At 37.9% G+C, this 21,911-nt stretch overlaps 1 protein-coding gene across 3 annotated transcripts in view; it reads right to left on the bottom strand.

Moving 5' to 3' along the window:
- The window catches only part of pcdh11 (protocadherin 11), a 158,528-nt gene that overhangs the window by 79,263 nt on the left and 57,354 nt on the right, over positions 1–21,911 (bottom strand). For 2 of the 3 annotated variants that reach the window (XM_014006429.1, XM_014006437.1), the window contains one exon: positions 19,719–19,778. In XM_014006429.1, the coding sequence (XP_013861883.1) occupies positions 19,719–19,778 (60 nt within the window). Of the gene's footprint in view, positions 1–19,718; positions 19,779–19,921; positions 20,623–21,911 lie in introns of those variants that run through there. The other variant, XM_014006446.1, reaches the window with a different exon arrangement.

The following is a 21,911-nucleotide window of genomic DNA, read 5'->3' as shown; positions in this document are numbered from 1 at the left end:
ATAAAAAATAGCAGTTTATACAAATGCAATTTTATAACTTTTACAATGCTGTCCCTTTCCTATTACGTTGTCATTTCAGCGACACCATTACTGAAGTGCTATAACTAGCTGCTGATGATGATATTTGCAATTAACTATAGAGTTCTGTGCAAAATGTAGTTTGCTTCCAGCTGAAAAATCTTAATAGGTTTGTCGGTTTACCCATGTGACTCAAATTGACGTCAGTGAATAGGTTTATAAAATRACGTTAGCATGAATCTCTTTATGTWCAGGTTTGAAGTTGTTTTAAAATAGCACCAATTTACAAGTACAGTTTATCTTACTTGTTCAGGCTAGCGGTTAGCACACCTATCATGGTAAAAATGTAACTGTTTCTTCAAATTGAGGTCATCCAAAGAGCTATCAACATGTAAGATATGTGCCCTGACTACAAACTCCCTTTGAAAAGATCTGAGCTATCCCTTTAACAAACTGGTTGCAAGTAGGCAGATCATTTCAAAAYATTTTATTCATGTATGCATATCTGTGCATATATTACATGACAACTTTGACAAACTTTAACATTTGTGCGCTACACTGAATCAAAATACAACACCTCACTTTAYCGACACACCAATTTGTCTTCTTAGAGGAAGGTATTAAAAGTGTGTGATGTGGCACATAGCTGCAATGTTATAATTAGGCTTCATTTAATACCCTATGTCATGAGATTACATGCACAGAGCATGGCATCTAAAGCGCACTCAAATCACAGGGGATGTAATTGATTAACAATACGAGAGTGGGAACCAGATGACGAGGATGATGCTCCAAATCCATGTTAAATCAATATCGTCACTTCCTACACATCAAGGGATTATTGACAGAAATTACAAGCAGCTCTAATTGCTGACTACAAACAGATGCRTTTGCTTTTCAGCTCGGCACATTAATGTGTGATGCGAGCCTCCGACACTTCACTCTTACTTAAGTAATCACCCACTGCAAGGTGGGACAGTGTTTCAGAGCGGACACATTACAAACCGCACAAGTGACATTTATAGGATCTTGCGGAGCCGTCGCGTAAGAGATGCCCTTTTCTCAAGGTTGAGTGTATTCTGGCTGAAATGATTTTACACGATGCAGGAGAAGCAATTCAGAGAACTCCCTTTGGCCGAGATAATAACTTCATCATAATTAGCTTTTGGTGCTCAGGAGTGTTGAATTGTCGGTTGCAGTGGGATCTGGGCTGATTTATTGCTTGATTTAATTACGTATCAAAATTCAATTAGACGTGCTTTCAACCAAATTCAAAAGTGAGGTTTGTCAAGCTGTCTCTAGAATTCAGGTAGAGCCTGAAGGACATCCTTCAAAATGAAGAGACATCCAGCTTAAAAAAATATCACACACTCTTTTATCCCGCCACCAAAAAAAAAAAAAAAGATTTGGAAAATCTATGCTAGTTGTAGAGCTTTTTTTTTAAACCATACCATTACTTTTTTTCTTACATCTCCACTGACATCAAACAGCATCAAAAGTGTGAAAGAGGCATTGATTCAGTGGTGACGGGAGAGGGTTGCAGGTACTTTACCAAGTGAAGATACATGACAAAATGCTCTTTGAGGCTGACTACGACTGAGGAGGTGTCTGACTTTCTTACCCACATCACTCAGTGCCTGCTCACCCCTTTTTGCAAGAGACTACACAAAGCTAAATAGAGGAGCTGTTTTGAATAAGTGTCACGGCAGCCTCCAAGAGCTACATTGATCTTTACCACTATGCAAATTTAGGATGTCATGCTGTCTATGTTAAAAAGCCAAGCACTGGAAAATAATATTTCAGCTGGAGGTTTCTGACGAAGCGTAGTCTTAACAGTATTGTAAATACATTCATTGACAATTTTATTAGGTAAGGTAAACCACAAGCCCTTCTTTGTTGAAGCATTGCTACAACATGGTTTCTGAGGTGTTACATAGGTATTTTGAGCTTCGCTGACTTGATGAAGATATTTTTTTTTCTTTTACAGTTTTTCAGTAGCGCCTGTGTTGTGAAAGTTACACTTCATCTTACCACTAAAGCGTTTTATTAGACTGTGATCTGGGGAGTGAACGGACCACTAGAGGAAACTAAAGTAATTTCCCGAAGCCATCTTGAAATGATGACAYATTATCTTGCAAGACAACTCCCTTCTAACAAACACGCACACACAATGAAGGCCTGCACCTGGTCAGCATTATTGCTGTATTTATAGAGGCGAGGCTAACATAAATATACCAAACTCTACACGACACAAAGCTTTTTTTTCTACTTGCAGTCAAGTTTTCTTTTGTTTCCAACTATATCAAGTACCTTCTTGCATTCTCAAAACAAACACCTGGCCATTTCATAATGTWCACAATAAAAGTTACAACCTAGATAAGATCACTTTGGATACAGCTGGCTTTTACTTTTTGCTTTCTTTTTATTCTACAGAGGTACAGTAGATTACTGTAAAATACACAGAATTTAAGCAGCTGCATCAGCACAGGGCAAAACAAACCAAGCCAAATATATTTAAGCACAAATAGAAAATGACACCGTCACATGACCCTAATATGATTATGTCATATTCTTTGATKTTGTGTGGGTAAATAAAACACAGTTATGCCAGGTCACCTGCTGTTTTAAAAATTAGAACGGGCTCTTTGGGCCCTGTCCACACGATGCTGAATATTTTTAAATATGGAGATTTTTTGGTGACATTGGAAGCTCTTGTCAATGCACACATGGAGTTTTTTTTTTTTTTAATTAAAACAACACTGGAAAAATTGTAGCTTTTTTTCTGCATCTGTATGACACCTTCATGTTGACTTGTCACTATGAAACTTTGATTGTTGGAGGGCCAGGCTGGAGTCACTTGTGGGCTGGATGAAGACCACGGGCCGCCAGTTGCATAGCCCTTATTTAAAACACAGCTGAAGACCCTTCTCTTTCAATACTGTTTTTGTGTCTAATTCACCTGCATTAGATGCCTTCTTTGCATTTTTTTCTCTTAATATTATTTTGCTACTATTCAGATGTTGTTTTTATACATTACTATGCATTTCACGAAAAGTACTTTGTAACTTTGTAAGTTTTAAAATGTGAAATAAAGACATGTTTTCTTTTCCAGTCTTTCAAGGACACTCAGAATGTGTTACACAGTTTTGCATTCTGTTGAGAAATATTATACAATATAAATTTAAATAGAATTTTTTTACTAGAAACCCAGGCAATAAGTCATAATAGAAAGTTCAAACCAATCCCTGATCAATTAGTWAAAAGACCAACTCATTTCCTTAGTTTCAAGGCGTCAGATACTGCARGTTCATGAAACTGTTTCTGAGACAGACGCAAGGTGTTCCTTGACATCAGCACTTTGACACACCAGCCCCAGCAATCTTTTATGCTAACAGCACACAGCATACAGAAATGATTGCCTTATAATGCATTGCTGAGGTTAAGTTGGCTAAAGTCTTGGGATTTTATTGTAAGATTTCCTGCAACAACACAACTGCTGAAACTACAATGTAGTGCCATAAGGGTCACCAAAAGTTAAAGCCTTTTTGTTTTATAGGATTTGATTGGTGATCCTATAGGACTCAGTTCCAAGAGATACGCATTTTGCTTCTCTTTTCATTAATTTAATTAAGTAGTAAAATTAATTTCTCCCTTTTCCTTATTTTAATTAGAAACCCTGCTTTTTTTTAGCCCAAACGAACATAATAGTGACCTTTGGCCATTATCATAATGGTTGCCATTAGGTGAGAGTTTTTCCTTTTATATATTCACTACAATTAGCACTTTTCAGAAGCTAATGTGGTTTGATTTATTCATATTCTGTTTTTTTTTTCTCTTTTACAATGTATGCTAATAAATTAACTGGTATTTAAACATACATAGAGAAATATGTGATCTTGCATTATTAATTGCCAGAAGTAATGAAGACAGGTCAGCCACAGCCAAGATGTTGTTTCTTCTCAAACGCACAACACAAGGTAGGAGAGGAGAAGAAACACTGAAAACTAGAGCCTGTTGTGCTGCAAAACTATCTCCAGTGCTAAAATAAATCACGGCTGCTGTACCATGAGCCATTTTCTGCTTGTCACAGAAGGGAGAGCTGTTGTAGGTCCCCTTAATGCAGCCTGACAAATTGATTTGTATTAAAGTTAAAAATGTATTCACTCTTCTGAGATGTCATTTTATTATTCACATAATTTCTAAAGTTTCTACCCCTATGGCGAATTTCAAGTAGTTGCTCAAAGCTTTGCACTCAAAGGTTATAATGTGGAGGGGCTGCATGGTAGCACAGCTGGTAGAGCTGTCCTCTAAGTGAAAAGGTTGCCTGATTGAATCCTGGCCTGGGACCTGGAATTTGCATATTCTCTCGGTGTATGTGTGGGTTTTCTCTGGGCACTCCAGTTTTCTCCCATAGGTAATTGGTAACTCTAAAGTTGTCCCTAGGTGTGAGTGAGACAGTGCATATTTGTCTCGGTGTGGCTTTGGGATTGATTTGCCACCTGTCCAGTGTGTACACCAGTGTGTGCCTCTCGCACAGTGGCTGCTGAATATGGCAACCAGTGACACCCTTTACTCGTTTCCTGAAAAGAAAGAAGCGTGTAAAGATAATGGGAGGTTATAATTTGKGTAAATTCCATACAAGTGAATTGTTTTTTCTGCTCTTTAGAATAACAAAAACAGGGCCATATTTGAGTGGAATGAAATGACATATTTCATTGGCCAATGTTAACCTATGTCCTTAGCTAGCCAGAAACAGTACAACCCTGTCTATATGTCCCGGCCTTCTGCATGGTGAGTCACAACAGCTTGACTCGAAGTTTGATGAGAAAGCAATGACGTGCAAGTATTACAGTGATCACTAAGTGTTCTATCAAGGAGAAACTATCTAAAAAGCAATTGAGGAGCCCAACTGATGTGTCAAAACCTTGTTATCAAGATTCAGTAGTAATGTGAATTGTTCATCTGTTTGATGTGTCTCCCATTGAAACATGTGACAGATTTCTTCATTGAGACTGACAGGCGCATTGTCCATAGATTGTGATGTGCAGTGACATCCCGATTCACAGACTCGTGTTTGAAGCAAGGAGCCCAACTCACTGTCATTCACTGACAAACACAAAGCACCCCGATGATACTGATTAATGATTCCCGAAACCTTTACGGAATTGATCTGCTGCGCAGAGGGAGTTGCTTCTGTCTCAAATTTAAACACGCAGATGTTAGCTGTAATGTTATTCAGCGGATGTCATCTGGGCCTCCCAATGTATTCACTGTCGTTGTTCACATATTACCACAGGCATAAAGATTTCACAGGGAACCTTGTGAATCATTAACAATCCAAATGACTGTGGCCCCATTATAAATTTCGATGAGGACCCAACAACAAGAAGTGATAATACTTTATTAATGGCTGCAACAATAACAGCCTGCTCTCGGCTGAAAATGTTGACAGGTCCTATTTGGGAACAACTTCATTTGTATCTTGTTAACTCAAATGGTATTCCATCACTAAACTGACACCGATTTTTAATTTTAAAAGATTGGTTGTAGAGACAATATCAATACTTTTCATGGAATGTATGTAAAAACKAAATTACTAGAATTGTTTTATGTGGTATTTTATTACACAGTGTGTAACAACTCATTACTTGCTGTAGCATTTTATAAATACAATGGAGGTGTTAGCATGCAAGTATTAAAAAAAGATAATCAGACATTGTAAAACATTTTGTTCTCTAAATTAGCTGTTTTTAACATGACATTATTAAAGTTTCTTTAGCTGTGAAATTCTAAAGATTATTCTAAAAATGTTTAAATAATTTTGATCAAATTATTTACTACTTAAACAAACATCTGACTGCGCTTAAAGCCTAGTTAATACAGTTGTCTTTAAAATCAGCTCCACTGTCTGACTGGTTCTTTTACACTTCATTAATCATGTTTGAAAGTGGTGAGAAATGCTGACAAGTGGCAAACAACATGGATGTCAAACAACTCTGCAGCAAACAGCATGCCTTCTTTATTTCACTTTTACTTAGCGGAACAACTGATGAAGAATACGGCTGTGCAGTATAACAGAAATTTATCACAATTGTTATGCTGATGTTAATATTTTTTCAACACATATAGGTGTGAAAGTCAAAAACCACAACTATTCCAAACTGCTGGATCTGCATGCCTTATCTGCYCTTTGGAAACATTATCACCCCACTTAGGTGGAGACTAGAATTAGTTTTCCTCACTGACTCAGCGCATCACTCAGTTGGAAATTATAAGCAGCAGAAAATATATACAYATATTGAAATTAGTAATTATTTATGTACTCCTTGTAATTCTGCATTTATTTATATGGTTTTACATTTATGACTTGATTCAAGAAGATGAATGCATGGTTTGTGTGAACCCATTTTTTAAATGGGGGGTGATTCTTTCATGGGGGTCCAGTGGTGGCCAGAAAATTTCCCCTTTGAGCACCACTGGTCATGTCTACATTAAAGTGTTACATTGCATGTTTTTAACTGTTAAAAGTGACTTCATATTAGGAGAAAACTGTCAGTTCTCATGAATTCTCCAACAAAAGTAGACCATGCCCCATGACATGTAGCTCCCTAAATGTCGACATTACTGGCCAGTTCAAAGTACRCTGCTGCTGCTGCTGCTGCTGCTTCTGATGATGATGTAATTTAAAAGTTACTTAGTACAAAGCTGTTCCTTGTCCACAGCCTGCCTTACTCGATTGGGGTCCATCATCTCCACCAAAGAAAACTTCTCCTCACTGCTTGTAGTAATTTCAGTCCTCCTTCCAACACTGTGTTCCAGTCATATTAATATTTCTGTACAAGGCAAATGTTTGCTACAGGACGCCAGTCCTATGTGTTTTTTTTTCCCCAAATGTCTTGCTGTTTCTTTGGCCACACTCAAAACACATTAACATATGTTCTCACAGTGCACAGTGCTACTCTGCATTGGTAAATGCCTTATTACAGCAACACTCACTCTGTGCTCTTCCATTGAATATCCATAAGTAGTAAAACACAGCCATATCTGCCCACTCAGAACAGTGGGGATGTGTCTCACATGACGGGGGGCTCCTTAACATTTAGTCAGAGGCCCTCTTTGTCAAATTGATATTCCTCCTACTCACTCTTATAGCAGGTGGTAATAATGACAAATAGAAGCAATACGGCTACAGCATGCTACATACAGAGTATAATAAGGTCATCTGTTGGTTATGTTTTTGTTTCTTCCTGCATTTATGCCTTTTTAGCATGCACAGTCAAATTCTGTCTGTATGACTTGCATCTCAAAAGACTATGCCAGTGTGAAATATGCAGAGGCAGAGGGTGAAAAAAATATCCTGAGCAATGCTGCTTGTTCGTGCCTAGAGAGTTTACACGCTTATATTCATTTTCACCTTATTATTATTTTTTCTTTCCATTATTTTCGCACTTGCGCGTTAAAATTTTCTGTCCAATGTAACATGAGGCTTTTCTGCCATTGTGAAATGTGTGATGCGGCATTAAAAATGTCATTTTTGTCCTTTACCATCACAGAAAAAAGAAAGGTSTCGGGGCTTGTTTGATTTTTGGCAAAACCCACAAACAAAAGTGAAATGKGTATATCGCACACCTGTTGTATCATAGAAGGGGTGTCAAACTCATTTTCACCAAGGGTTATGTTGGCTCTAAGCAAGTAGCGTTTGGAGCCAAACTACATTCAAGATGGCCACCGCAGCTGATCAATCATATCAAACAGGAAAAAAGGCTATAACTCAGGTAATTTTACAAACATTGAGCTAAATATTAGCATCTAGTAGCTGAGATTTATCCCCATGACACATTCTGAGTGCTGTCAGATCAAACTAAACATTTGWTCAGAAATTTGCCATAGAGGATGGTGGGCAATACACATCCTTTCAAAGRGTGCAAGTTTGTGTTTGGAGACACAGTTGTTTGTGTTGATCTGAAAACACATTCTAAAAGAAACTACCTCAAAYGATGCAAGAGAACGTGCTTTATTTTAGCACAAAGAACAGAGGGACGGCATCCATGTCATCTCACTGCGCTGCACTGATTTATAATGGTAAGGGAGGAATAAAATAAAAGGCCAGGATACATAATTGAAACATGAAGGCACTGAACAAAACTTTGCTCATGAATAAAATCATTACAAGAAAGTTTCCTCCAACTCAGACATGAATCTTCCGTCTTTTCTTGTATGATTAATGCTTCATCCATAACTTAAACATTTTTCATTTCAAAGATTTTATTTATTGTTTGCGTCAATATTGCCGACTTTTTCTAGTTTCCTATTCTTCCGTTCCAGGTGCTGTGCGCCAGATCACCTGTACATGTCATTTTTAGGATCTGTTCCAATTTAGAGTAGATTCATTCAATATTACTCAAATGTTAAAAGTGCATTTTTATTGCCTGCTGCCAAAGGGAAACAGCAGTAATATTTTTGCCTGTCTCTCTSTGTGTGTGTTTGTTTGCTTGTTGTTTTGAAAAAACATCTCATTAAACATTGGATAGGTTTTATATAAGCTGTCAAAAGTAATCATTATATTACCAACTTAAATTGATTAACTTTTTGGTCAACCCAAATTAGAGATGCAATGTTTGCGAATGATCCAAATCTTTTAAACAATTCCTTCCAACAAATGTGAGGAACYGAGCTGCAGACAGTAAAGAGCCATCTGTAGTTTCATTTATTTTTATTTCTTGTAATATCTTTTTTTTGCTCCTAAACAACATAGATAATCACTCCTTCTTTGCTTTGTCACAGAAAACAGGCGGTGGGTGGGGGACGCACGGCAACTAAGAAGGAAAGGGGGCGTGGGATTCTGCTTGACAAAACATATGGTTTCCGCCTATGTGAAGCAGTGACATCATCATGTATATCCCTACGTGATGACATAACTCCTTCCAAATTCCATAACTCSTWCACAGTTGGAYGGCTCTTTTGAAYGGCTCGATGAAACAAATGGCTCGTTAAAATCCGAATCCATTTAAAGAGCCATTTATCCCATCTCTAAACCCAGTTCAAGAAGGACACTACAGCTAATCGAGGTTAGTCTAAATAAAATTGGCTGCAACTCAGCTAGTTTTATTGATCTTGAGCTAAAATTTAATGTAGTAGTAGCTGAGAGTCTTTGGAAACACCATGTCTGACATCCTTATATTAAGAACAAAAATGTACAAGGCCCAAAGTGCAAACAAAACAAAACAACAGTWCACTTAAAACCTCTGCTAACTAACTTCCAAACCTCCAACTATGTAACTTTTACTCACATTTTACACCATTATTCGTCACAGCATGAGCATATTACCAGGAGGAGTGGGGAACYTGGCAATGAATTGTCACAGCGGTGTGTCCGTTATTAAAAACAGGCTCCAGTGAGGGTTTGTAAAACTAACAGGTGAATATAGAGTTGGTGCTGTTTTTTTTTTAACTTAGTCACTGTTTCTCAATACAAAATCCATCCATTAAGCTTCACTGATCATAAACATGTCCAGCACTCTCATAACTTTGGGTTCTGTTCAAAAAGAAGCAAGATTGAGTAGATGCTTTTCTATATATTTTTTAAGTCCTACCAYCGAGAGAAAAAGAGAGTGAAAGAAAAACATGGAGGGGTTTTCTATTTTGTTTTTCAATCCGTCAGTTTCTTGCAATGCTTCTGGTGGGGGTTTTAAGATGAAGAGCAGGTATTCCCGACAGCTCACTGATTATTTTGAGAGGTGCATACCACAAAACGTGCGTGCGCCGCAGCGTTACATGCACTTCCACATCAAAGGCAACACGCTTCCTGGTCACAGCTTGAGAATGTGTACATGTATAAACACTTTTAAGTTTACTGATCTCTTTCCACGCAGGCAGTTCTCGAGAAGCTACCTGCTGCAAAGGCGGCGATTCGGAGGATCGATTTTAATTTAAAGCCCAGTCCCCGTCCAATGAGGGAAAATTAACCCGCTCATCACTTCATTTAAACGCACAGTGAATCACTGCTGAGAAAGAAAGCTTTACAAGGATACTTGACTCGACAGGGTGTAGACAAAGACTTTAGTGATGCGTATTATAATTAAAGGTCTAAAATACTTTACTGAGTTTTTAGTTTTAGACTAAGATCCTCTCACGCTGAGACAGGATGAACCTATAGCTTTTCTATTTATCACCTTTGCACATTAAATTTGACTTAAAAAGAATTTCAAACTATAATGCACTACCTCCTGTTGACCTGCCTGTCTCACCAAAATCCAACACCTTATCTGCAGTGAGGTACTTGATTTTATATGTTTTCATGGGAAGCAGGTGATTAGGTGACCCCAGAAGCTGTGTAATTGTTTGTGTCTTGTGTTTAGAATATGCCAGCTGTAATTTCTGTAGATTGTAGCAGGCAGTAAATTAGCCTTGGCAAGAGCGTTTTAATTTACTGAACTCAGTGAACCGAGCGTTGCCGTCAAGGTGCTGATCGTGTCAAACAAGAGAAGAAGAAACACACACACGTTTAAAAACTTGTTTGATTATTCAGAAAAACTGTTAATTTACATTTCCACAAAGCTTGTATTGAAAATCTTTCAATTTATTAACTTGTGTTTACTGAGTCGACAGAAATGTTTACCAAACAAATATATTACATGTTCAGTTAATGCGTTTCTTACAAGTATTATTATCTGAGATGTTTTTACATTAAAACAAAAAGGCTGAATTAACTGCAGGGTAATCCATGGAGACCACAAAATATGCTGTGGCATTTTAATGAATATGTGTCCATCTTTCGTTTGCTTGCTCCCTACTGCAGGGGTTGCCACAGCAAGCCAACTTGTACCAACTATTTGGCAATTGTTTTAAGCCGGACGTCCTTTTTGATGTGACCTGGACTTGAACCGGCAGCCTTGGAATTGCAAAACTGCCACTACAGTGACCTTAGGAAACACAATAATTGCTAATGTGCAGTCATTTTTACAGATACTGAGCTAAAAATGGCAGCTGAAAATAATCTTTAACTCATACTTCAAGCACTAGCAAATGATGTGTGAGATCTTTGTTTAAGATATTGGCATGTGATGCAGAGGATAACAAGCATTCCATAATTTTTGAAAATAAAGCATTTTTGATGTCATTAACATACTAAACCTAGCAGAAAACGTAAAGACATTTGACTTTGGCAGATTATTTCTTTGTTCAAACAATGTTTCTTGGCAATAAATCTTCGACCTGATTGGCAGCACTTGGTTGTACCAGCTCAAGACAAGTGTCAACAGCAAAGTACGATGTTTGGCAGGGAAGATTTGGCTAATTGATCATGTGTGCAACCCACATTCATCCCACAGATGCATGTTCCTTACAAATGTGGCACCATTTAAAAGGGAAATTTACAGACTTTCCAACAGTGTAAGATTTATTGCCAAGAAACATTGTTGCATCAAAGAAATAATCTATAAAACACAAAATTCTTTATTTTTTGTGCTAAGTATACAGTATATGTCTTGAATCTAAATTGAAAATTTGGCATTAAGCTATTTTCTCATTTAGCATTTAAAAAAAAAACTGTGGTTCACTAAGTCATTTACTTCAGTGTGCTGTCTCAAACATTGAAGTTTATTCTGTCTCAGCAGATCAATGTTTTAATTATGTATTTTAAAAAGAACCTTGGGTGTTATTTCTGCAGCTCTTATCCAATCCATATGTGCACCTCAAGCAGGAACTTTGCAAAATCACATTTCACCTGACTTAGAAAATTGTCTGAATATAAGTTTTGGTATTATCCTCTGGACAGGCTAAATTCCTTCTACATTTGCAATCCATGCGGCTGGATGGCAGTCCTCGAGCACACCGACTTCCTATTAATGGGTTGGGGAGCATCGGGAGAGTCCAACTTGTGCAGAGATTTCCACGTGGATATGGCCTATGGCACAGGGGTACCTGCCCTCGGCCATCTGCACTGATTTGACAAATGATTCTATATCAAAGGCCTCTGCACTGATTTGGGTGGTAATTGATTGGAAGTGAGGCCCTCAAATCCCTGATTGGTTTAGCTGGATATGGGGGCCGAGGGGCTGTGGCAAGTGAGAGGAATTAAAGGACAGGCAGCAAGAGAGATAGCGAGCCAACAGTGCAGGAGATTTGGGAAATATACTGTACAACGCTGCCTCATTTACACTTCATAAGAATTCTGGGAGAAATTTGTCAGATAAGCCTTTTCCTCACATATTATGCATGATATGTTTTTTTATATGTATATAGACCAACCAATGTCATCTTTGTATTTCTTTTTTTCTAATGCAGCCGTCAGGATATCTGATTTGTTAGTGTGTCCATGAAGATTGGATTTCACCATTGGAAAAGAGGAATTTGGTTAGAAATGGAATATTATTGATTTGTTCCACATGAATGTGTGGTCTGATGCAGACATACGAGCACTGCACATTGGCTTAGAGGGATATGTGCATGATATATTCCTTCATCAGTTTTCCCTGAATTTTTGATGCCATTAACCACTGTTGTGGAAATGATGTGACAAGAGAAATCATATCAAACATGAAGCGTACGCATTGTCACCCCTCCTCCTGAAGATATACTGAACCTTGCGAAGCATTCAGAAGTACCAGTAAAATGAAGTGAATGTTTGAAATCAGACATTCACAAGATTAGAATCCACCCCACCCCTTCATTTCAATATTATTGCTGAATATTACATTATCGCTTGCAATAAGGACATTTCCCTCTCTGCTGTTTTTCCTTTCTGTCATCATAACAGATGGAAAAACTCTTTATGCATTTAGCATTTTGACCACTTTCATCTCAGTCAGCTGCAAGCATTTACAGCAGTGGGGGTCCATCTGGTTGCCAAACATCTTATTGGCATGCAAGGTGTGTGCAAGATTTTGCAATCCTTCTCTATATCAACATTGTACAGCTTGATATTGCAGCAAAAAAATAAGTTCAATAAATTATTCTGTCATGTGGTGGCACGGTGGTTCAGTTGGTGGAGCTGTTGCCCCTCAGGAAGAAAGTTTCCCTTTCTGGGTAGAGTTTGCATGTTCTCTCCAACTTTTCTCCGCATACTCGTTCCGCAGACCAAATACGTGACTGTTAATTGGTAACTCTAAATTGTCCCTTTGAGTAAGAGCGTGAATGGTATGTTTGTCTTAATGTGTCCCTGTGATGGACTTGTGACCAGTCCAGAGTGTACCCCGTCCCTCACACTGTGACTGCTGCACATGGGCACCAGTGTCCCTGAAACGAAGAAGTGGGTGAAGACAATGGATGCCCAGTCCCAGTTCAAATTAATCAATGCTTAAATTTAATGCTTTTGGACTGAACTCAATTTAAGATGGCTACCACAGCCAACTGACCTCAGTAAACACATAGATGGCTGTAAATTTGTAAGTTTTACAGATTTTGCAATACAATTTGCTATATCAGTAGCTGCGTGATTCACTCACAATTTATACTCTGAGAACCTCTCATGAATGATTACGTAAAGTCTGTTCCTAACACTGTACAGTTAACTATTGGAGTCTTTTTATAGCTGCAACTCTGACAAAAATAAGAAAAATAAAAGAAAACTGAGCTAAAATTGAATGTGGTAGTTTCTGAGAGTCATCCTCAACACGCACTAAGAACACGAAATGTTTCGCAAAATCTCACAATATTAAATGAAATCACTCACATCATCATTTACAAGGCTATAAGTCCATTCCCTTTCACAATAAGATAGAGTTAGTTTAATACTTTGACATTAAAGTGAAATTTTGAAGTTCTATGTGTTGGTCAGTACACAAATATTTGGAAATGATGATCATTTAATTGAATAGGTAAATAAGGTGAGGGTGAGGGCTGTTATCCACAGGGTTAGGATCTCACTTCATCCTTTTCCTCTGGAAAAACACTTCAACTGAAGTTGCTCCCAGTGGCAGACCCTCAACCTGAATTGCAATAATGTGTGTATTTGAGAGGCAGCAACACCTGTAAAGCAGTTCGCTCAGGCAGAAGCTTCATATAAGTGCATGCTATTTGCCATGTCTAATGGTTTTGGTTTTTTTTTTTAAGGGGAATAACTGCAGACAGAATATAGATGTGAATTTAGTCATCTGTACGCACATGACTTCTAAGTGTGACCTTAAAAGTTTGTGCATATGTAAAATGTTTGCATAATGTTTTGCTGTGCTTTGACCAGCTTCAAGTTATCCATCCAGTCATGTGTACAGTGAAGCATGCTGGATGTTCTGCAGGTAGGCTCGCATGCGGCAGCGGCTTGTTAACGCAGCTGTGACAGTGATGCTGGGTAAATGTGGGCCCTGCTGCCTTTATTACATGGCAGGCTGACTATGCTGCATACCTTTTGCCATTTGACACAGACATGCAGTGTTTGCTAGTGACAGATGCTGCACAGCATTGGTCCCAGAGGTCACAAATGACCTTTTGGATTGCTTTTTTTTGAGTCGCAAAGCATTATTTGTTTGACGATAGTCACCAATGCAACCTCGGGCACCCAGATGGAGCCATAGGTTGTTGTTTCTTGTCTTCTGGGATCATATTTACTTCAGCTGAGTTGCGTGTGTGTGTGTGTGTGTGTGTGTGTGTGTGTGTGTGTGTGTGTGTGTGTGTGTGTGNATTGATTAAATGCACATGTCAGTGCGCTTTCACGAAAGACAACGTTGGATCTACATGTTCAGGAACATGCCTCGCTAACCACTGATAGTTTCAGTGATGCTTAAAACTAAGTTTAATTGCTGCATGACAAGCCTGTTGTTTGGATGCCAGGGATTTTTATTTTTTTTATTATTACACTTAATGAATCATCATTGGCCTTTACTTGGCTTCAAAATGTTGCTGAACACAATATGTGTTAATAAGATTTTTTTTTTTATCCATGACCACGAGGGAGTCTACATTCATSAAATTTATGGGAAACACGTTTGTTAAAGGGGATACATGCAAAATCCACATTAAATACATTTTATTGTGTACTTGGAGTCTTTAGGAGTTCACAGCAAGATCCTCTTCTGAAAGGTTTCTGTGCTGCTAATTAAAATGGACTGATCTGTAAGCTGGAGGTGGGGTGTGAAGTGCCTCGTTTGATTAAATGAGACAGCCTAAAAACGAGTTGATCTGAGACACACCTCAGAAAAGGGGTGAAAGAAGGGCTTGTGGAGTTACAATCAGGAGGAATTTAGACCAAAGCATTGCAGTTCCACTTTATATAGACCCCAACTGAATGATTTCAATGTGAAATGAAGGATTTAAAAGCATGATTTAAGGAAGTTTATCGAGCATTTTTGGCACTAAACATGTACAATACGTAGCATGTCACACGAGAAAAAAGGGAAATTATTTTGTGGAACGTGCAGTTTAGGTTGGATACTTAAGAGAATGCCAGGAACATGGTGCAGACCCCATGTTGTCAGAATTGCTTGATCTCAACCCCCACCCCTTACCGCCTCCATCTGTCACCTATTTTTGTTGTGCTCTTTATGTACATATACCTATAAATATGTCTCATATGTGCTTACTCATGTAGCAAAAATTGAAAATCAACAGTTTTATACATTATACCCCCTCAAAAAAAAAAAATAAATAAATAACTACGAGTACACACCTCAGAAAGAGCTGTGTTACTAAAATGTTTTCCTACAGTTGTGTTTGCATTCCTAATTATGTTTTATTTCGTCCCTGTCATGCAACACCGAAAAGCGGTAACGAATGCTGCAGACGCAAAAGAAAACCCTTTGAAAATAAAAAAACCTTCATGATTTCAATCGCCTGAAGCCTCGTGTCAGAAATATGATCTTACCTTCACCTCTTACTCTGAATACGTACTGTAATGATGCTCTGAGGTGAACCCACCCATCAATTATTCACACAATGCGATATTTTCACTCTTTATCATCTTGCTAGCAAGAAAGGGCCGTTTAAGGGAAACAGAGGTGAACAAAGAGTAGAGAAAGAAGAAAAAAGGAGGAGAATGCTGGGTGGATGAGTAGCAGGATTTGCTGTGGACAGACAATGCTCTTGATGTGAGTTATAATTGTAGTTTAACAATGTGTGGACCTTGGGGATATTTGCCATGCAATATATGGCCTTTAGACTAGTATCACTATGGAAACCAAAGGCCCTGAACGACCTGCAGTGCCCACCCACTTGGACAGCCGTTAATCATCTTCGCTCAGATCCTGGCACCGCAGAATTTGGCCAGTGTGTCAAGAAGCAATTATATATACTTAGTGCTTGGGCATCAGATCTCCTCCCTCCTCCTCTTTCCTCGCTCTCTCGCACTCTTAATATAATCATAGAGCAGTCAGTTTAAAAGCCCTCTGTTCATTTCAGTGTCTATCGGGGGGGATGCACACAAAACAGATAAAAAAAAGTTTAAAAAGACAGAGAATATTCTATTCTGAGAGACATTATAATCAGAATACTCTAACTCATATTCAGCCATTTACTCATTTTACCAGCCTCCCGAGCTGACTGACATCCTAAATTACCCCAGCTGGTCCATTGCATTCGCCGCACATATTGGACTGGTGCGAATCATGGAGACTAATGTGAGCTGACTAGAGGGAGATTATGTTCTGCTTCTAACAGCTAAAACCTGAATAACACCATCCACAAACCCACGGTGTTCCCCCCATTACATCAGCCCTGATCAACTGTTAAAAAAACAAAAAAAACAACCAAAAAAAAAAAACAAAAACAAAGGGAAGGAGTCAGATAAGGATCCACAAGGAGACAGAAATTAGGTGGATGGATGAAATTATAGAGACAACACTATTTCTGCAAAGCTTTAACTAGAAAGATGTTCCAACATGACATCTTTCACTAACATGTGAAACTGCTATTTCTTTTTTAAAAGACACCAAAATGTAGGAAGTTGGAACTCATTCTGAGTGTCCGACCAAATGTTTCTTTGCTCAACCATGCTTTAAAGCAATTGTTCAAATCATTTGATGTGAACTTTAATAAAAAAGGGATGAACAGTTGGTATCCCCTGTACATARCTCTTTGAACAACCTTAGTATAAAGAAACTGGGTTTAATTCTGATCAGACCAAGGAGATTAACACTAAAGGTGGAGTCAAAACCAAAGATGAATATTGCCGTAAAATGACTCCAATCTCAAACATTACACAGTTGTTTCAGTCACCATTTAAAGTGGACATATCACTTGAAATCCACTTTTTTAGACATGAAATACATTTTGTTGTGTACTTGGAGGCTGTAGGAGTGCATAAAATTAGAATTTAGCCTCTCCCAGATATCTTTATATTCTGTTTGGGTCATATTTTTAAACCTGTTCAGTTTACTCTAGTTTTATGACATTTTCTGCACCAATGCATCACAGTATTTGCAATGGAAATGCCAACTAAATTCTGGACTTACCAACTACAACTTGTTCATTGTCCTCTGGCTCTGGGTCAGATTCTGGCTCCAACATGTAAAGCTGGATGGGCGAGTGTTGCTGATATGTTTTAATTAATTTGTTATTAAAATGTTTCTGTGCTGCTATATAGTTGTATACCCCTCTTTAAAACTAGAATTGGCTGAAGGGGGACGGGGTGTGAAGTCCCTCCTCTGAATTTAAAGAGACAGCCTCAAAACCAGTTGATCTGAGACACACCTCGGTTACAATAAATTACAATAAGGATGAATTCAGACCAAAGCATAGTAGTTCCACTTTATACAGATCCCAACGGAATAATTTAAATGTGAAAAAGAAGAMGTTAAAAGCATACAGTATGTCTCCTTTTATATTGCATTCCATTTCCAATTACCGTATTTATTCGTGTATAATATGATCTCATGTATAACATGACCCCCCCCCATGTTTTGAGCTTAAAAAGCATAAAAAATTAATCCTCAAACTACCTCCAATTTCATACAGACTTAAGATTTGTCAGCCTTTGCAGTCTTTATACATATCAGTAAAACGATCATTGTACTGTTTATTTTATTTTAACAACATAAGTACTAAAAGGTATTTTGACAACAAATATATATCAGCAAACTATGATTTTGAGCATCATGTGATTTCTGGCATTTTACACATTATCCACCAGAATGCGAGAACACAAAATCAGAGACTTCACATGAGATTTGGGCCATCTTGTGGGGGGAAAGCAGATTACTTCCTACGTGTGAGCGCCCCCTCTGGTGGGGAAACATTTTTTCAGGGCTACAAACTTTTTCAGAACACCGGTAGACGGCAGCCATTAGACGAACATGTGTTTGTTGTTGTTCCAGCAGCGGCCCAATCACATGCTAATGCCATTAGTTTGTTATTACTAAGGTGCAGGACTGCCATTTTTACTTTTTTTCACATCATGTCGCCTGCTTGGATCWGTTACTATCTCGCTCTGAAGCACGGAGTGTCACAGGTAAGCTCGTTTCAACTGCTTTTCACGTCGTGGTCCCATTTCCGGACTCAGGCATTTTGTGAATGAAGCCGATATTTCTTTTAAAATACATAAGAAAAAAAAGCCACTGATGATGCAGATATTAAGAAACTAACATTCAGTTTTATTTTCTACTGAAGTGGCTTAAAAATAAAACAAATAAAATAAAATAAAATAAAATACATAAGTAAAAATATTTATCCGAGCATAGTACTGCCCCCCAACTTCATGGATGATTTTATGGATTTAATTTTATGTATTATACTTGAATAAATGCAGTACATTACTTTTAGCTTATTGACAGAAAAATTATGAAGTCTCCAAAACTGCTCTTAGATTTGCAGTAAAAAAACTATAATTATGCACCACACCAGTATTTTAATATAGTGCAGTCCTAGGTTCAGCTACCAAAAAAAGGAGCAGAAAAAACAAAATCAAAACAAAAAACTACAACCAGCAAAATATTTTTTGTCCTACAATCTTTGCTTGTTAATACTCTGATGAAGCAGCAGTATGTGGCACATTGGAAAAGACACCCTACATGGCAACAAAACAAAACAAGAATTAATTACATAGAAGTTAATTGCCTTCCATGTAATTTCTCATTGACATAGCGGGAGGAGGACCATCCGTACTTTGTTATTATTTACTGCCCATGTGAACGCAGCCAGAGTCATTTTGGCCAGCTAGCTGTGCATTAGGGATGCAGAGCCGTGTTAGACTGAACGCTTGATGACAGCCTGTCAGACAGCTTCCATCCATTGGGCTCTTTTTACCAAGGTCCACTTTTGCAATATGCCACTCTCTACCACAACAGCCATTCATCCAGAAAAGGACGCGGGCATTTTTGACACGCTTGGTGCTAAGTGAACTAAAATTGTGTGAATTTCACTGTATAGCACATTATCACAGCTTGCAAGAAGCATGCATCAGGAGTAAAGGTTGAAGGGGAGTTGAGAGTGTTGAGATGACTTGAGACCATCAGAGTGAAATAATGACTTTGACTGTGGCTGTTAGGTACTAATTAGCATTGAATAAATCTGCCCTTCTTGACTAATGTTAAATAAGACTTAAATGATTAACAGAGCACAGAGCGGACACACAAAGAAATTGTTGTTTTAGTGTACAAATTAAAGAATACCACGTTGATTGAGGTGCTGTTCTTCAGAAATACATATAAAGGAGGATCTTGACATGAGACAAATCAGATTAATAAAATCTAAATATAAATAGACAGTGGCAATAGATAAACACTGAATTCTTATTTATTATTATTGTTTTTTCATGAAATAAAGCTGAGGCTTACCTCATGAGGACAAATGAGTGGCGGTGAGCTAAAAGCCTTCTCCGTTGTTTGGCTAATGTTCTGCAAAAAAAAAAAAAAACATTTAAAGGAACATTTAAAAACATTTAAACAAATTGAAGCGCATTACAACAAATATCACTTGTCAACAAAATTTCTGACACTTGAAACAGCAACTTTTAAATTCAACAACAACCATTTTTATCTCTTGTTGACCTACACACACCATCCCAGGGCTAAACATAATGCCTTTTTGGTTGTTTTGTTTCCCCACTTCCTTTTAGTTCCATCCCTGCACAAGGATTATAAATCCTTCTTTGTCAGAAGATTTTACTGAACATATGTTCAGACGTTTGCACATACGCCTGACTGCAGTTTTTGAGGTTAAATGATTATCACATTGTTAATACACCAATACATCACTCAGACACAGGAAAACACCATTAAAAAGCAGACACAAGGTAAGTCAACAAGCCAACAACAGATGGTCCCGCTGCTTGTGATTATGCAAAGATCCAAAGTATTTGCATACTTGCAAAGCCACCATAAAAAAGAAAGGGAAAAAAAGAGAAAGGAAACAAAAAGCCATCTTGAATTGACCTGGGTGAGAAAGAAAAAAGCAATGGGGAACGCAAACCCAGCAGGGAAGTGGATGGGCTTTGCAAATGTCTTTGGGAATCTACTAAGGGTCTGCCTCCTGGGAAGGCCCTGTTGATTTTCAAGCAGGAGCTTTCAGTTATGTCCTCAGATCCAATTATGTGCCTGTGGTACGTCTGATGCTCTGTGACACTATTAATGGCTGCCTTATGGTATCACCGGGACAGATGAGACGCTCAACTCTCCAGACTCTTAACATCTATATTTCATCGCAACGTAGGAGGATAGAACACCTCACTGGCCAGAGGAGCTAAAGGAGAGAAAAAAAAMCAGTCAGACTTTCACTGTAGCGTAAACACCATGTCATGAAATATAGATGATTAAATGGGTCTTGCTGGGATGGTAGAATTAGTGAGAGAAGATTTTCCCTACAGATTGAGCCGGCAATGTAACCATGATATCCTAACTGATGTGACAAGTAAAGACAAATTATTTACCTTGGAGATTCACATCAGTAGTAAAGGATTTTTGTGGGTTTTTACGCAAAAGAATCAAAGCAGTTGACTTAGGCTTCATTCATTGATTCCAAAATATGAGATTTAAGATAGTTCAGCTCATTGTTTCAGGCCTGGCCCCGTGTCATAGGCAGTTAAAACAAATGCTAAGGGTATGTAAAGTACAGTATAATGTAAAATGGCAGTGAGATTAAAAAAATAAAATAAAAAAGGGGCACCACCTGGAATCTTGCCAGGAGCACCATATTGGCTTGGCCAGGCACCGCATTGTTTACTATATGAGTAAAGGGGTAGAAAAGTTAAGTGTATCCAGTTAACTACGTGATGATAATTATATCAAAGGCAAATAAATAAATCTGAGTTTATTTCTGACCAAACTGACAAGTTAATAGTTAGTCTGACACTGCCTAAAGGATTGATGTCATATTAAACTGCACTGATCTTCAAAACTGTGTAGCATTTTTTAAGTAAGACTACTTGTTAAGTTTTTTAAATCAGTGTCAACCGTGCAATAAATGATTATTTGACAGAAAATCTGCAATATTGCTACAATAAGTCCTTTGTATTACACCAAAGATACCATAGCTATCTCTAGCTGGGCTGATGTTGTTTGTGTTTCCAAATTACTGTAGAATAAATGACTAAACCACACAAAACTGACAACAATGTAAAGTTTTATAAAGTAACATCATCACTAACTGCTTTAAATGTTTGAATACATTTCAAGTAGCAACAGTCAGCTTTGGTCGCTCAAACTAGCTAGCTTGCTAGCTTGTCATTGTAATCAGAGTTCAGTTATTTTTTTCTAAACTGGGGCCATTCAAAATGGATCTACAACAGGTAAAATATTGACTGTCAATACCTTAAAGGGGCCATATTAAGTGTTTCTCGGCCATATATTTAAATACTATACCATAATAAAGCATCTATGTCACCTTTAGTTATTAAAATGCTGTTTTATGTTTAAGTAGAAAATAAACTTATCTTCTCATCACTTACTCTTCTAAACACCTTGAAATTGGCCTCTGTCATTTTAAGAACCGCCTTACGCTTCTGTCTCGCCCATTTCAGTGCACGCGGGGGG

This window comes from Austrofundulus limnaeus, unplaced genomic scaffold, assembly GCF_001266775.1.
Source record: "Austrofundulus limnaeus strain Quisiro unplaced genomic scaffold, Austrofundulus_limnaeus-1.0 Scaffold1, whole genome shotgun sequence".
Lineage (NCBI taxonomy): Eukaryota > Metazoa > Chordata > Actinopteri > Cyprinodontiformes > Rivulidae > Austrofundulus > Austrofundulus limnaeus.
This window is presented reverse-complemented; position numbering and strand designations above follow the sequence as displayed.